This window comes from Musca domestica, unplaced genomic scaffold (assembly GCF_030504385.1).
Source record: "Musca domestica strain aabys unplaced genomic scaffold, Musca_domestica.polishedcontigs.V.1.1 21, whole genome shotgun sequence".
Lineage (NCBI taxonomy): Eukaryota > Metazoa > Arthropoda > Insecta > Diptera > Muscidae > Musca > Musca domestica.
The window spans coordinates 11,355,450-11,372,599 of NW_026712258.1; the positions used below are offsets into that span (position 1 = coordinate 11,355,450).

The window sequence follows — 17,150 nt, forward strand, 5'->3', positions numbered from 1 at the left end:
AGAAATTAACTGTAGAAATGGTTATATTTTCTGCGAATTGAAAAAAAAAACTCCCAAAAAGTCTTCCAAATGTTATTTATTTATTGATTGATTGACTATTCAAATTATTTTTTATTTTCAATTTAAAATGAATTATTCGTACACAAAACGGGACGTGTTTATAACTCTTCTGTATCGGCAGATCATGTGTCAATAAAAAAAAAAAAAACAAATAAAAATAATTACATATTCTGTTCATATCACATCATTCACGTATTACCTTTTTATAAAGACAAGAAAAGCTGATGGATTTTAAACAGAATTCAGGAAATGATGGATGGGTGAATGAATAAATAAAAACCCCTTTTCTTGTCCATATTGTAACTAGTCCTTTGCTGTCCGTTATGTTTACGGATGTGTATTTAGGTGTGAAAACAAAGAGAATAGGATCATGCAACGAGTTAGGAGGCATCAACAACAATTCTCACTAAAGATTTAGTAGAACATTGAATAAGTAATCTATTACTTTTCCCAATTTTTTTTACGAATTGATATTTTTATAAGGAACTGTTATGTTTTATTTAATTAAAAGGAAACAGCTACAATTGTAAAGATCAATTTAATTAATATTTAAGTTTGGCAGCTTTCCCATCAGGGATTGAAAACAACTTCCTTTTCAGAGAGTAAAATAGTTGCATTCTCTTTTTGCAACAAAATCGTAAAAAGTAAACAGAAAGTTTCTCTTTAAAAACCAGATGATTTGTCAAAATCCCACAATTTTTCTGCCATAAAAAGAGCCAAAGTGCGCACAAATGTTGTATTTAATTAAAAAGAAAAAAAATAAAAACAATGATAACAAGTTAAAAATTATCTGTCGGTTTTGCCGACAGATGTATATTCTCCCTCAAAATTTGACTATTTAAATATATTTGGACTTCTTTTATGATTATTCAAACTGTTGACCCTCTATGGAGTAGGTTGCGAAGGAATGTGCCAATATTGTCCATTTCGGACTTAAATAAATATGATATAAGTATTGCGACGTGCCAAGTTTGGACTATATTGGTAACTTCCTTCACTTTCTTCAGGTTTGGTTTATATTGGTAACTTCCTTCACTTTACACGAGATATGTGATAATTTTTAGAAAATACTAACATGTGCGTGAGGTACCAGATATAGTCGGACGAATTATTCCATTTTCATGTTTCATCTAATACATATAAAAATATTGGTATGGGCAATATTACAAGAAAATCGAACATTTATACCCATTATATGCGAAATTATATATTCAGGTATCTGGTTGAGGGAAATTTATAGATATAGTTGACTTCATTTCGCAAGTTACGACAGATAAAAGTATTGAAAATTGTAACCCTTCGTGGGTGAGGTACCAGATGGGGTATACAAGTGAGATGAAAAACTGCAACCGACTTCAGACTGCTGTAATTTCAAATCACTCGTCCGACAGCTGTTAAAATTTTTTCCAGTGACAGCTCATTATATTGTTTACAAGCGGTCAACAGCATTTTGGTAAGAATTTTCATTTTTTATTCGTGGTGGAATTCAAGCGTAATAAGTTGATTTCTTTATATTTGGCTGGAAAACGACAAGTGGATATCGTTAGAGCACCGCAGCATTTAAATGTGGATAAATCTCTTGTGTCTCGTGCCATCGCTCGTCGCCGTGATACTGGTAGCGTAGTCCGACGTCAAGGAAGTGGACGGAAGAAAATAGAAATGGTTTGAAAAGTAAACAAGCGTCTTGATCGAAACCCGCATTGCTGGTCGAAAAATAATTCGTGAGCTGAACATATGCAATATTCGATTCGGCAAAAATTGATAAATGAGCTCCAGGTAAAGCCATTGAAATTCCAAGAAGTGTAAGAACTTACACCACAATGGAAAGAAAACCGACTTCTATAAATTAATTTTTGAGCTTATTTTGATTATGTTTGTATTTGAAAAATATTAAACTAGTAAAATTTCCGCACAATAATTGTAAAATTCTCTTAAGTATTTCTCTTTCATTATTTTGCCCATCTATTATTAAGAGGGGTTTCTAACGATCCTTCGGCTCTTAAATTTGTGGAGTTTGATCTTTTGTATGTAAAGAGGGGGTTTCCACGTTCCCTTTACTTTAAAGAGTATTTTGTGACAGTGTTGAAGTGGAGTGGGACTTCTAACGTTCCCTCCACTATAAAGCGTTCGTGTGTATTTTGGAATAGTGTATAGGTGACAATGTCAATTATGGTCATCAAAGTGACAAAACACGTCGTCACAATCCTTGCAGAGAAATGTCCACATAGGACCAAGTTTTGGTATAATCCCCATATAACTGAACTTCAAGATATTCGGTATTTTGATGATTTGTATCAACTTTTCACCGGAATTGCCTATACAGGTCCACGTCTTCCTATAGCCCTCATATTACGCCAAAGTCTAAGTAAGTTTATCAGTTGATACGGCGGATAAATATTCTGTGCAATTAGTGTCGAACGGCCTTAGGGGAGGTCTTTTACGACGCTCAGCTATTTTACTTGGTAATCTAATCTGTTTATTTTGAATATAGCTGTATCACTCCCGATAACATATTCCCAGTCCAGAAAAATGAATTGCTGCCTGACTGCCTGCACTCAAAAAGAAAAATCACAACAGACCTTTGTTTTGTGATAAGTTCAACACGAACGACGATAGGCAAGTCAGTGGAGAGCTTGTTTACTTTATTCAACTACTGCAAAAGAAAAAAAAACAATAACAAACTCTTGACTAAATGTTTTGTTTTATCATCACAACGCAAGTGGGTTTTATGATAATTACTCGGTAATTATAAAGAGAAGCTAGAATTACGTTTCACACTTTTGCTGACTTTTGGTGTTGTTGTCGAATTCTAATTTCAATGGGGAAACCACAACAAATTGTCTTTCTCTCTCTCTTTTCTTATCGCAACAATCAAATGTTTGGATGTCAGTGTCAAGATATGTATGTCACCGGTTAGAAGCAGTTATTTATTACCAATGTTTGTTTTTAATAAATTGACAATGTTTGAATAAAATAAAAATCATGGCAAATTTATTGGAACACTTCATGTCATTACTAGCGGTTTTTGAGTTCAAAAGATATCTCAAATGAAATAAAATAATTGACATATCAAATTTGAAATATCTTTTGGGTAAATCCAATTTTTTCGTATGCATTTCAAGGCATAGAAGACTAATCACTCCCATTGGTGCCAACATGGTCTTAACAATTTTCCCCTGCAATTTCCTATAACTAATCACTACATTACACATATCTTCCCAAATTCGATAAATCGATGAAATGCACTTTTATTTGTCACCTTTATCAACCAGTATAATTTAACTTATTTGAATGTCGAATCTTGAACTTGATCTTAAATTAAATTCACTGCTGAAATTAGTCACAATCTGACCCACTTTCTGAGTTGGAAACCACAATCTTAAATCGGAATTATGATTGCATGAGAAATAACACTGTGGAACAAAATTTATACTTTTTCTTGTGTGACAGGATAGGTAAGTGTAGTCAAAATCAATCAAATGTCAACTTTTAGACGTTTCGATTGGTGCCGTTTACCAAATAGAACTTTCCAGGTTTTTAACTTTGACCAATAGGTTAAAAATCAATTTTCCATTTTAATTTTAGATCTTTTGAGGTGAAGTTCTGAAAAATTGATAATAAGATAATAATTATTGGTGCGTATTATTATAAAAAAAATAGAAAATTAAAGCAAAAACGCGTATATCGTTGTATATTGTATATATATATATATAAGAAAAATTGCAGCGAAGTGCTAATTTTTGGAAAAATACGGGTCAGATGAAAAAACTGCAACCAACTGCAGACTGCTGTCATTTATAAGGGACTCTTCCGACAGCTGTTAAAATTATTCCAGTGACAGCTCATTATATTGTTTACAAGCGTACAAAAGCATTTTGGTGAGAATTTTCCACAAAAAATGTTATTCGTGATGGAAGTCAAGCGTGATAGTGTGATTTCTTTATATTTGGCTGGAAAACCACAAGTGGCTATCGTTAGAGCACTCCAGCATTTAAATGTGAGTAAATCTTTTGTTTCTCGTATCATCGCTCGTTACCGTGATACTGGTAGCGTATTCCGACGTCAAGGAAGTGGACGGAAGAAAACTGCAATCAATATCAGCAGCATGGTTCGAAAAGTAAAGAAGCGACTTTATCGAAACTCTCGTCGCAGTGGTCGGAAAATGGCTCGTAAGCTGAACATATCGCAATACTTCATTCGGCAAATATTGAAAAATGTGCTCGGGATAAAGCCTTTGAAATTTCAAAAAGTGCAAGAACTTAAACCGCAACAGGAAGAAAATAGACTCAAAAGAGCTAAGGAGTTGCTTCACTTGGCCGAAAGTGGTGATCTGCCGAATTTGGTTTTCTCCGATGAGAAAACATTCGTTGTTCAGCAGTTTGTAGACAAACAAAATGATCGTGTTTACCTGCCAAAGAGGTCAGCTGAAAATGTGCACCTTCGGTTAGCCACCAGAACTCAAGCGCCGGCCATGGTGATGGTGTAGGCCGCCATAACATCCGATGGTCGCTTCGTTCGTATTGATCGACCGTGGCATCAGGATAAATGCCGAATATTATCACGAAAATATCCTGGAGCGGGCATTAAAGGTATTAAATTGAGCACGCAAACATTTTGGCCGCAGACCTTGGACATTCCAACAGGACTCAGCAACATCGCACCCAGCACGCACCACCCAAGAATGGCTACAAAATGAGGTTCCTCGCTTCATTTCCAGCGCACAATGGCCACCAAAATCTCCGGATACCAATCCGTTGGACTATTGTGTCTGGAGTATTTTAGAAAGTAAGGTTGGCATTAAAAAATACCAACAAATGGGCAAAATACTGCAGAGCAACAGTCGGACAGCGTGTGACCGTTTCATTGCCGTTTGAAGGCCATAATTTGTGCCAAAGCTGACCAATTCGAACCAATCTAAATTTATTCTAATTCTTTCGACAAAATTAAAAAGAATGTAAAAATTATGGCGTTTGACTTTGTTGCAGTTTTTTATCTCACCCTGTATATATCATCAACCCATTTCGGGTTAATTGTGCACCAAATAGCCAATATCAGTCCAAATTACCTCAATTTTTTGCAGTTCCGACAGAATTCAGTCTAGAAGCAGGTACATCAAATTCAAAGAAAATCGGTTCAGATATAGCTATAGCTCCTATATATATGTTTCACCCGATTTGGTATTCAAGTCCCTCAAAATATGCACTGTATAACAAAACCATTGGTACCAGATATCATGTACAGCTCAGAAATAAATATTTATTTTTTTTTTAAGATCGTTTCAGATTTATACCCAGCTGACATATATATCTTTATCCGGTTTCAGATTTTTTGTACCCAATTTACTAATATCAGCCGACATGGACATAATTTTGGCATTTCCGACGGAATTCAGCCTAAAAGCAAGTGCTTCAATTTTTTGTGAAAATCGGTTCAGATTTAGCTATAGCTCCCATATACATGTTTCACCCGATGATATTTGATACCGGGCATAAGATACTGCTCCAAAATACCTCTGTCAAATTTTATCGAGATCGATTCAGATTTTTATATAGCTTCGAGATATACATCTTCATCCGATTTTACGCCTATTGCTCACTATTTTTGTAATATCAGCCCAAATTAAATAGATTTTTGCATATTCAACCGAATTTTACCACTTGGTAAAACTCCGAACGGTATATCTCCAATAAATATTTTTTATTATAATCCTTATCGAAGTCATATCGTACACTATGCAGCAATGTTATTTGGTTCATAGTCGGTATGACCTACTTCCCAATATAAACATTTTTGTTTCGTGAGCTATACTAAATACGCATAGTGGTGTAGGGTATAATACAGTCAGCCCCGCCCTACTTTTGATCTCTTCTTACTGGTTTTCTATACATTCGCTTAAAGATTTTTCGTAATTATTGAGACACTTAGCTGGTTACATTATTACAATAAATTAAGAAAATTTTGTTCTAATTATTTTACACATGCATCATATTTTTCTCTTTTTTTTCATTTCTGACTCTCTAACAATAATTGCCGATCCTTGGTTAAGCAGTTGTAGGAACGTACTGCTACTGATAATTACTGGTTTATGGAATTAGAGGCAATGTCAAACGTAAACGTTACCCTAATCGTACATGCATTTAGCTCGCGTGAATACCAGTTCAATTGATACGAGAAGTTACATTGTTAATGAATGTTGCGTTCGACTTTGCCTCTCAAATGAATATTTAAAGAAAATATTTGTCATGCCTTTATTTACTTACAATACACGATTTAGCTACACACCCAATTCGGACTTAAGCAACAGCGAACTGAGTTCTGGACGCTACATATCTACGTCATTTTCTCTGTTGCTTATTATTTTTATTTTTGTTTATTTATTTTATTTTGGCAGTGATATTTTTTCGTGGAAAATGTCTCTGAGTGTTGACTCAACTTTTGCCAAATATGTGTTCTCATCTTTCCTAGTGAATGTTTATACTTTAGTATTCTTATATACATATACAGGGTGAGATAAAAAAAAACTGCAAAAAGTCAAATACCTTAATTTTTTTTATTTGTTTTAAATTTATTGAATGAGAGGAGAAAATGTTTTCTCATTGGAGACAACCAAATACGACAGTTCACCACTTTTAGTGCAGTTTTTTCATCTCACCCTGTATGGGGTTTAGTTGCATGTCTATATTAATAAAAGAGCATAGTAATTGTAATTGTCTGGCTGACTGACTTAACGATTCATCAACGCCCAAACGAAATGGCTGAAACAAGAATTTTAAAATTTTGGATGAGAGTCACACTTGGTCCAAAGGGGTCAGATAAGGCTGGGCTTTTCGAAATTCGTACTAGAACGGTACGAATGTATGTATTTTATTTGAGGAAGCAGTAGAGCTAGACCTCTTAAATTTGAAATGGGGGAGTGTATGATAGACCTGCCAAAGGGTTTTTTGGAAATTCTCGCTGTAAGTGTACGAAAAGTACTAAAATGTACTAAATTTGTTACTAGTTCGTATGATGTGAACGGTTAGAGCTTAAAACTGAAAATTTGAAATGGGAATCAAGGTTGAGTAATAGAGTCGATGTAAAGAGGTCGTTTTGGAAGTGTGTACCCATGTGTACGAAAAGTAGTAAACGGTATTAAATTTGGTACATTTTGAATTTGGAGGAACAAATGAAATTTGAATTTAACAATTCTGGTAGTTTTTGAATCCCGGTAGAGTTGGAACCCTGAAATTTAAAAATAAGATTTCTATTGGACTGTATGATATAGTTAGTTATGAAAATTTGGTACAATTTGGATTTGGGTGCACAAATGAAGCTGGTACCCTGAAAATTGGAATTAGCTTTACTGTTAGAGTGAAGGATTGGGGTATGTGCTAAACAGTACAAAATGATCGCGTTTACTTTCCAAAGATGTCAGCTGGAAATGTGCACCTTCGGTAGGTCACCACAACTCAAGCGCCAGCCATGGTGATGGTGTGGGCCGTCATAATCGCTGTCTGCTCGTATAAATCGACTGTGGAGGGTGTATAAAGCCTTAAACACGCAAACATTTTGGCCGCAGACCTTGAACATACCGACAGGACTCAGCACCATCACACTCAGCACGTTTCATTTCCAGCGCACAATGGCCACCAAAATCTCCGGATACCAATCCGTTGGACTATTGTGTCTGAAAAGCAGGTTGGCACTAAAAAATACCAAAGTGTCGATCACCTCAAGCTAGCGCTTCGCCGGGAACGGGCCAAAATACCGCAGAGCAACTTTCAGGCAGCGTGCTCGTACGGTCCAAAAGTGACCAATTCGAACAAATCTAAACTTATTCCAAAATTTGAATAAGTACATCTTCAACCGATTTCGGGTTAATTGGGCACCAAATAGCCAATATCAGTCCAAATGACCCGTATTTTGGCACATCCGACCGAATTCAGTTTAGAAGCAGGTACATCAAATTTGATGAAAATCGGTTCAGATATAGCTATAGCTCTCACATATATGTTTCATCCGATTTGGGGTTTCATGTCCCTCACATACGTACTACGCACTCCACAGGAATGATATTTGGTACCAGATATCAAATACAGCCCAGAAATACCTCTATTACATTTTATCGAGATTGGATTTTGGGTTGCTAAATGGACAGAATTTTGGCACTTCCGACAGAATTCAGCCTAAAAGCAAGTGCTTATTTTTTGTGAAAATTGGTTCAGATATAGCTATAGTTTCCATGAATATGTTTCATCCGATTTGGCGTTAAAGTTACTTACATGCGTAATATGCCCTCCACAACAATAGTCGTTGCTTCCAAATATTACTGATACAGCTCAGGAATAAGTGTTTAAATTTTTGTCAAGATCGGTTCTGATTTGGGTATAGCTCCCATATATATCTTAATCCGATTTCAGGTTTTATGTGCACCAAATGGCAAAAATCAGCCCAAATGGACTTCATTTCAGCACTTCCGACGGAATTCAGCCTAAAAGCACGGAACTCAGCCTAAAAGAACGTGCTTCAAATTTTGAAAAACGATTCAGATATAGCTATAGCTCCCCATTAAAGTCACTCACATGTGTAATATGCACTCCAAAACAATGATATTTGATACAGAGCATCAGATACGGCTCGAAAATAGCTTTGCCAAATTTTATCGAGATCGGTTCAGATTATTGCTCGGTTATTGCTCGCCGCATACGTAATATCATATCATCAAATTGAATAGTATGGAGGGTATATTGAGTTTGTCATTCCGTTTATAACACCTCGAAATATACATTTTAGACCACACAAAGATGTATATTCTTGATCAGCATAATAGTCTTTGTCGATTTAGCGATGTCTGTCCGTCTGTACTTCTGTGGAAATCACTCTAGCTTACGAAGAATATGAATTAGATTGATAAAATTTTACTCAAATTTATATTATGTCTGCAAGTATATTGGTATTGAAAATTTCCATGTTTTGCTATAGCCCCATATGACGGTACCTCCCGATATTCGGCATTTTGATGATTTTATCGACATTATTCACCGGAATTGTTTAAAATTTGGTATTTAAAGTTCCAAAGGGATACTACAGCCTAAGACAGGAAATTGTCTGTGCAGGTCCACGTCTTCGTATAGCCCCCATATAACGGTACCTCCCGATATTCGGTATTTTGATGATTTTTAGCCACATTATTAAACTGTTTTTTTTTAAGTTTCGCATTTGAATATTGTAATGACTTATGACAAAAGTTACCTATGCAGGTCCATATCGTCGTATAGACGCTAATATAACATCTACATTCGTTATTTTTAAGATTTTAACATAATTTTTAACGGATTTTATTGTTTTTGAGAATTGCCAAATTCGTTCCAAACTTACAGCTTTTTTACTTGTTTTACATTCAACCAAATTTTACCATTTGGTGACACTTGGTGCGGTATAATCCTTATCGAAGTCATATCATGCATTATACACTGTACAGCAATGTTATTCGGTTCATAGTTGGTATAATCTACTTCACATAAATTCCCAATATACAATTTTTTGTTACGGGAGCTCTACTCCATATGCATAGCGGTGTAGAGTAACACATAGTCGGCCCCGCCTGACTTTTGACCTCTACTTATTGGTTAATCTTTATTTTTACATATTTTATTTACAAGGGTATTTGATGTCTTGTAATTTCTGTATTTTGTTCCTTTTATTTTCAGATACATTGGGTCACAAACTCTCCGAAGCATGGGAGGAGGAATGCAACAAAAAACAAATGAAACACAAAGAACCGAGTCTTCTGAGGGCGGTACTGAAAGTATTCGGTCTACGATTCGCCACCTTAGGTTTTGTTTTATTTATTCTAGAAATAGGTTTACGGTAAATTTTCTCCTCCACACTATACCATTCGAAATGAGATTAAATGGCATACTTGCACCTTATAGAATAACTTATTCGAATCCAATGCCAGTTGATCTCATTTCGAATGGGCTTTGACCCATGAAATTTGAAGAAAATGAGAATTCTTTGTTTGTATGCTCACCGCCCACTCGTCTCTTTTCTCAATTTCCAGTGTTACTCAGCCATTATTTTTGGGTGGCCTTGTCTCGTACTACGCCAAGCCTGAGAATAATGGTAGTAGCGATCTGTCCACAGCGTACCTGTACGCTCTGGGCGTGATTCTATGCAGTGCCGTCAATGTCCTGTTCATGCATCCTTACATGTTAGGCATACTTCACGTGGGCATGAAGATACGCGTGGCCATGTGTAGCATGATATATCGTAAGGCGCTACGTCTGAGTAAGACCGCACTGGGCAATACAACGTCAGGGCAGGTGGTGAATCTGATATCGAATGACGTCGGCCGTTTGGACACATCGATGATACACATGCACTATTTGTGGTTGGGGCCGATTGAAATTATCATTATTACGTTTTTAATGTATCGCGAGGTAAGTTATTGGGAATTACAGAAGAAAGGATTACTTTTAAGTTTATGATTTTTATATAACAGAGAGAGAGAGAGATAGAGAGAGAGCAATGATTGAAATGAAAGTTATTAGCTTGCGAAATCTTGCAACCTCGTCAAATCCCCCTTTAGGCCACTAAATTTTACTCAATAATTTCTTAAAGGATTCCTGAACTTGTTCTGTAAATATCCAAAATTTTAAGGATTTAAGGATTTATTAGCTTAATACGGATATATTCAACCCGAAGCATCATGCAAAAATAGATCTTTTTATGACCGGATTATTCTAAATACGGTGCGAAAACAGTATGCTAACGGAATACATCACTGTGTTTCATTCGAAACACTTCAAAGTTGTAAGTATTTGAGCAAAAGTGATTATTATCTTTGCAGACGCTCACCAAAATGAATAAAAGCTGCATCCATACTATCTGCAGACTTCAAGTTCTAAAGGACCTTGTAAACAGAATCGCTGTGAAGTTGGTGACTTCTGTAACTGCAAGAACAAAAGTGGTTGCTTGAAAAGCTTCTTCCTGCTTTTGAAGGCCACTCTACTAATAAATCTTTGTGCGGTTTCGTCTATGAACCAGATTCCTGACAGAACTTTTAACCACTTGAGATTGAAGAGGAAATCTCAAACTTCGTGATCTCCACATATATGCTTCAATATTTTGCTGTCGCCACTATGGAGAACAATTCAGTTTCTCTCTCCGTGGCCACTTTTATACCCTCCATCTTGAAAAGGGGTTAATATTGTCATTCCGTTTGTAACATCCCTAAATATTCGTCGTAGACCACATAAAGTATATATATATATATATATATATATATATATATATATATTCATGATCAGTATAAAATTCTAAGTCGATTTAACGATGTCCGTCTGTCTGTTGAAATCACGATACAGCCCACATTATTTTACGTAAGGCTTCAGAATTTGTCAGAACAATTTGCATTGTGTCTAGGATGACTCCATAGTATGGAGGGTATTTGAAGTATTTGAAGTTCGTAATGGCTGCTACAGCCTATGACAAAAATGTTTGCATTCAGGTCCACATCTTCGTATAGCCCCCATATGACGGTAACTCCCGATATTCGATATTTTCATGATTTTAGCGACATTACTTACCGAAATTATTTCAAATTTTGTATTTGAAGTTCGTAATGGCTGCCACAGCCCATTACAAAAATTTTTGTATTCAGGTCCACGTCTTCGTATAGCCCCCATATGACGTTACCTTCCGATACTCGGTATTTTTATGATTTGTGCGACATTATTCACCGGAATTGTTTCAAATTTGGTATTTGGAGTTCGTAATAGGTACTACAGCGTATGACAAAAAATTTCGTAAGCAGGTCCACGTCTTCGTATAGTCTCCATATAACAGTTTTCATTTAAGTGGTAGTTTCCGGAAGTTTTTTTTTTTTTTGAAAATTTTCAAGTTCCTTCCAAATTGTGGAGGGTACTAAAAGTTCGGCCCGAACTTAGCTGTTTTTTTACTTGTTTAAGTTTACAAGCATTATCCAAACGGTCTTGCTGATATTTGTTGTTTAAAATGGAACACGTTTGAATTCAGATACTTTTATAAAAATAGTTTTCTTTTCCCAATGGTGGAGGGCATTAAAAGTTCGACCCGGCCGAACATTCTTCTTCTTTGCGGAGTTCCAATCGAATCGAGCTAATTTTTTCGAATTTAACCAAAAGATTCCTATGACAAGCTTTGCATGGGTACTTAACCCGATTTGATCGAACCTCTTTTTTCTTTGAGTGGTTCTCTGTGTTTCAGTATTCGGATGAATACAGCCGCTTCCAAGGAAGAGGAGGGGAACTTCTTAAGCCTTACAGTTCTACATAAACCAACGCCTTCATGCAGTATTTAGCAGACCTCATCCTTGTTACAGATTTTAACCTAAACGTTTTTTGCGTTGCTCTCTGATTTTGAATCTTATTTTCTACCGGTCACAGACGGTGTGGAGATTTAAATTTCCTCTCCCTTACCCTTTATTTGCACTTACTTATTAGCTTAACTTTTACTTTATCTGACATTCTCCAAAGTAGTTTTTTTTGACCAAAAGTCATACGGGTATGAACGAGGACCCAAATCGATTTCGATTGCATTTAAAGAGAATATGATGAAAATATGATCGATATTCTTTGCATACTTTTCGGCTTGTATAAAAAATCAAGGTCATATTTATGATTTAAAATCATAAATAGACCACGAATTTCATTTTAGGCTCTGTATTATCATTTAATGTTTAATTTTTAAGTCGAGATACGATTGCAAAGATAGATAGATCGGTAAAACATCCTGTGTAAAGGCATTACTTGGTAATGACATTTGTTACTGGGTACTTAATTATAGGGATGACTCTGGCAATTCGCAGCAAGAAAGAGGTTAACTTCAGGAAATGAGATAGAGACGATTTATATTATATAGGGTAAGTGTACCAATAGTCGGCACTTTTAGGATTTTTGTGTTTTTAATCGCTCACCATTCTGAGTGGAACATTTCAATTATTACAAAATTAATTTATTCAGATTCGAAATTTTGTATAGTTTTTGCAATAATAAATAAAGTTTTAATAACTTTTTATTAAATTTCATAAAATTGTAGTTTTATTAATACAATGCTTTTTTGCCAGTAGTCGGCACCACTTGCCAATTGTCGGTATGGCATTTTCCAACAGTCGGCATACCAATTTTTTTGAAAGAATAATTAATAATAATAATAAATTAATTCATTAAAATATAATATTTTTGTTTAGTTAAACTGATTCGACGTCTTTATTGTACTTTTCTTAAGAATATGGATTGTTGAGGACCTTCACAGACAAAAATTTAATTTTTATTAGAATAAATCATCTTTTCTTAGCGAAATTGTACATAAAGATAGCTGACAATATATTTGAAGTAAACAAAATATATTAAGTTATAAAAGTTTCATTTATTTGGGCTTAAAAATAAAAAGTGCCGACTACTGGGACATGCCGAACTTAGGCACACTTACCCTATGTATTTTTTAAATTCGTTTTCCTTCTTTCAGATTGGAGTCTCCTCGCTATTCGGTGTCGCCATTATGATACTATTCCTGCCGTTGCAAGCCTATCTGGGCAAAAAGACTTCAGTTTTACGTCTACGCACTGCCCTGCGCACCGATGAACGGGTGCGCATGATGAACGAAATCATATCCGGCATTCAGGTGATCAAAATGTATGCCTGGGAAATACCATTTGGTAAAATGGTCCAATACGCCCGTCTCAAGGAGATGAACGCCATTCGCTATGTCAACTACATTCGTGGCATTTTGCAGTCGTTCATTATGTTTCTGACACGCATATCCGTTTTCGCCAGTCTGGTGGGATTTGTACTCCTGGGAAAACTGCTGACGGCCGAGAAAGCTTTCATCATTACAGCCTTCTACAATATTCTGCGCAACACCATGACCATCTACTTCCCCATGGGAATATCCCAGTTTGCCGAGACAATGGTGTCCTTTAAACGTATCCAAAAGTACATGATGCATGAGGAGACGAAGGTGCGGGACAGGTCACAGGATGTGGATTGCGAAAATAATAAATTGCAACCGACAGCTATTATCGAGGAGAATGGCAAGGCAATTGGCATGAATGGCATTATGAAGCCCATGACGATTGTGGGTAACCATCATCCGCATCACGTGGAGGCCAGCGTCAGCATTAACAAACTCAAGGCCAAATGGGATCCACAGTCAACGGAGTACACGTTGGAAAATATTGATCTAAAGATAAAGCCACGTACCTTGGTGGCTGTAATTGGGCCGGTGGGTTCCGGCAAGTCCAGGTAAGCTATCAACGTTGCTTTCTCAAATGGTGTTACCATATTTTATTTTCTCCTATAGCTTGATTCAAGCCATCCTGGGTGAACTGCCTGCTGAAACTGGGTCCGTAAACGTTAGCGGCACACTGTCATATGCCTCACAGGAGCCCTGGCTATTTACTGGTACTGTGCGTCAGAACATTTTGTTCGGCCTACCAATGGATAGGCAGCGCTATCGCACAGTTGTCAAGAAATGTGCCCTCGAACGAGATTTTGAGCTGCTGCCCTTTGGCGACAAGACAATTGTTGGCGAGCGCGGTGCTTCTCTGTCTGGTGGCCAAAAGGCCCGTATCAACTTAGCCAGGGCTGTGTATCGCAAGGCCGATGTCTATCTGCTGGATGATCCGTTGAGTGCCGTTGACACCCATGTTGGGCGCCATTTGTTCGATCAATGTATGCGAGGTTATCTGCGTGACGACATTGTCCTTTTGGTCACTCACCAGCTGCAATTTATGGAACAGGCCGATCTTATTGTAATTATGGATAAGGGTAGGATCAGTGCTATCGGGACATTTGAATCGATGCGCAAGAGTGGTTTGGAATTTTCCAAATTATTGATGCAGGCCGATAAGACCGAGGATACGGGTAGTGTGAAGGGATCGGTTGGGGAGGGATCGGAAAGACAGGCTTTGTCAAGACAAAACAGTAAAATGCGCTCACGTCAAAATAGTGTGTCGTCTATGGGTTCGGTGGCGGAGTCTGCCCAGGGCGATGCCCCCAAACAGGTGCAGGAGACTCGTGAAGAGGGTAAAATTGGTCTAAAACTTTATAAGAAATATTTTGGAGCCAGTGGAGGTTATTTCCTGTTCACAATTATGGCATTCTTTTGTATTGGAGCTCAGGTGTTGGCCTCCGGAGGTGACTACTTCTTGTCCTATTGGTAAGTTGGTGGAGGTGTGATATTCTTAGTACCCATGGCAATTGAAATTTAATTTCTCTGTTTCAGGGTCAACAAAAATGGACAGGCGCAAAGTACGGTTACCGATTACTATCGACGACCCGAAAGACGCTTGGACACCAACTCAGACCCAGTGGACCTGTACATCTTCACTGGCATTAATGTTTCGGTTATTGTTTTTGCTTTGATGCGCTCCCTACTTTTCTTTACGCTGGCCAAACGCTCCTCCACGAATCTGCACAATACCATGTTTAACGGCGTTACTCGGGCCTCCATGTATTTCTTTAACACAAATCCTGCCGGCCGTATCCTAAATCGTTTTGCCAAAGATTTGGGTCAGGTGGATGAAGTGTTGCCCGGTGTCATGATGGATGTCATACAAATCTTCCTGGCCATTTTAGGTATTGTTGTCGTTTTGTGCATCGTAAATCCCTGGTATCTCTTGGCCACTGCCCTACTGGGTATTGTTTTCTATTTTATGCGATCATTCTATTTGAATACGTCGAGAGATGTCAAACGTTTGGAGGCCATAAGTAAGTGGAGATATTTTGAAATGAATTCTTGAACCGAAATTGAACTTCATTTACTTGCAGCCCGCTCCCCCATATATTCACATATGGGCGCCTCGCTGAATGGCCTCTCCACAATACGAGCATTTGGAGCCCAGCAAATTTTAATTGAGGAATTTGATAACTACCAGGATCTCCATAGTTCCGGCTATTACATGTTCTTGTCGACTAGCCGTGCCTTTGGCTATTGGCTAGATTGCTGCTGTGTCCTGTACATTGCTATCATCACCTTGAGCTTTTTCCTTTTCTCACCCAAAAATGGCGGTGATGTGGGCCTTGCCATTACCCAGGCCATGGGTATGACCGGCATGGTCCAATGGGGTATGCGACAATCGGCTGAACTGGAAAACAATATGACAGCTGTAGAACGTGTCATTGAATACGAAGACTTGGAGGCCGAAGGTGAAATGGAATCACCACCGAATAAGAAACCACCCAAATCATGGCCAGAAGATGGTCAAATTGTATTCGACAATTTAAGTTTGCGTTACTTCCCCGATCCCAAGGCAGAAACGGTATTGAAAAATCTGAATATTTCCATACAGGCGAGAGAAAAGATTGGCATTGTAGGTCGCACCGGAGCGGGTAAATCATCGCTTATAAATGCCTTATTCCGCCTGTCGTACAATGATGGTTCGGTGATCATCGATAAACGGGATACCAAGGAAATGGGACTCCATGATTTGCGTAGTAAAATATCAATTATTCCCCAAGAGCCGGTATTGTTTTCGGGCACTATGCGTTACAATTTAGATCCATTCGATGAGTATGCCGATGCCAAATTATGGAAGGCTTTGGAAGAGGTGGGATCAATTTATTTTCATTTATTTTCCTCAGATGTTATCTTTTGAAATGTATCATTTTCGTTTCAGGTCAAACTAAAGGACGTTGTCAGCGAATTACCCAGTGGACTGCAAAGTAAAATATCCGAAGGTGGTACCAATTTCTCTGTTGGCCAACGACAGCTGGTCTGTCTGGCCCGTGCCATTCTCAGAGAAAATCGCATTTTGGTAATGGACGAAGCCACTGCCAATGTAGATCCCCAAACTGATGCCTTAATACAAACCACCATACGTAATAAATTTAAACACTGCACCGTTCTGACAATAGCTCACCGTTTACACACAGTTATGGATTCGGATAAAGTTCTGGTAATGGACGCAGGCAGGGCTGTAGAGTTTGGTTCACCCTTTGAACTGCTAACACAAAGTAAAACCAATATATTCTATGGCATGGTGAAACAGACTGGCAGTTCCACATTTGATAGTCTGCTGAAAGTTGCCCAAAAGGTAAATGGGAATAGAATGGAAATTTAAAATCGAA

General features: G+C 37.4%; 1 protein-coding gene across 1 annotated transcript in view; it reads left to right on the top strand.

Moving 5' to 3' along the window:
* LOC101895852 (probable multidrug resistance-associated protein lethal(2)03659) overlaps positions 1-17,150 on the top strand; it is a 71,127-nt gene that overhangs the window by 50,763 nt on the left and 3,214 nt on the right. The window contains exons 4-10 of the mRNA XM_020038117.2: positions 9,750-9,909; positions 10,103-10,481; positions 13,549-14,324; positions 14,383-15,240; positions 15,307-15,791; positions 15,852-16,630; positions 16,700-17,116. Coding sequence (XP_019893676.2) covers positions 9,750-9,909; positions 10,103-10,481; positions 13,549-14,324; positions 14,383-15,240; positions 15,307-15,791; positions 15,852-16,630; positions 16,700-17,116 — 3,854 coding nt within the window. The remainder of the gene's footprint in view (positions 1-9,749; positions 9,910-10,102; positions 10,482-13,548; positions 14,325-14,382; positions 15,241-15,306; positions 15,792-15,851; positions 16,631-16,699; positions 17,117-17,150) is intronic.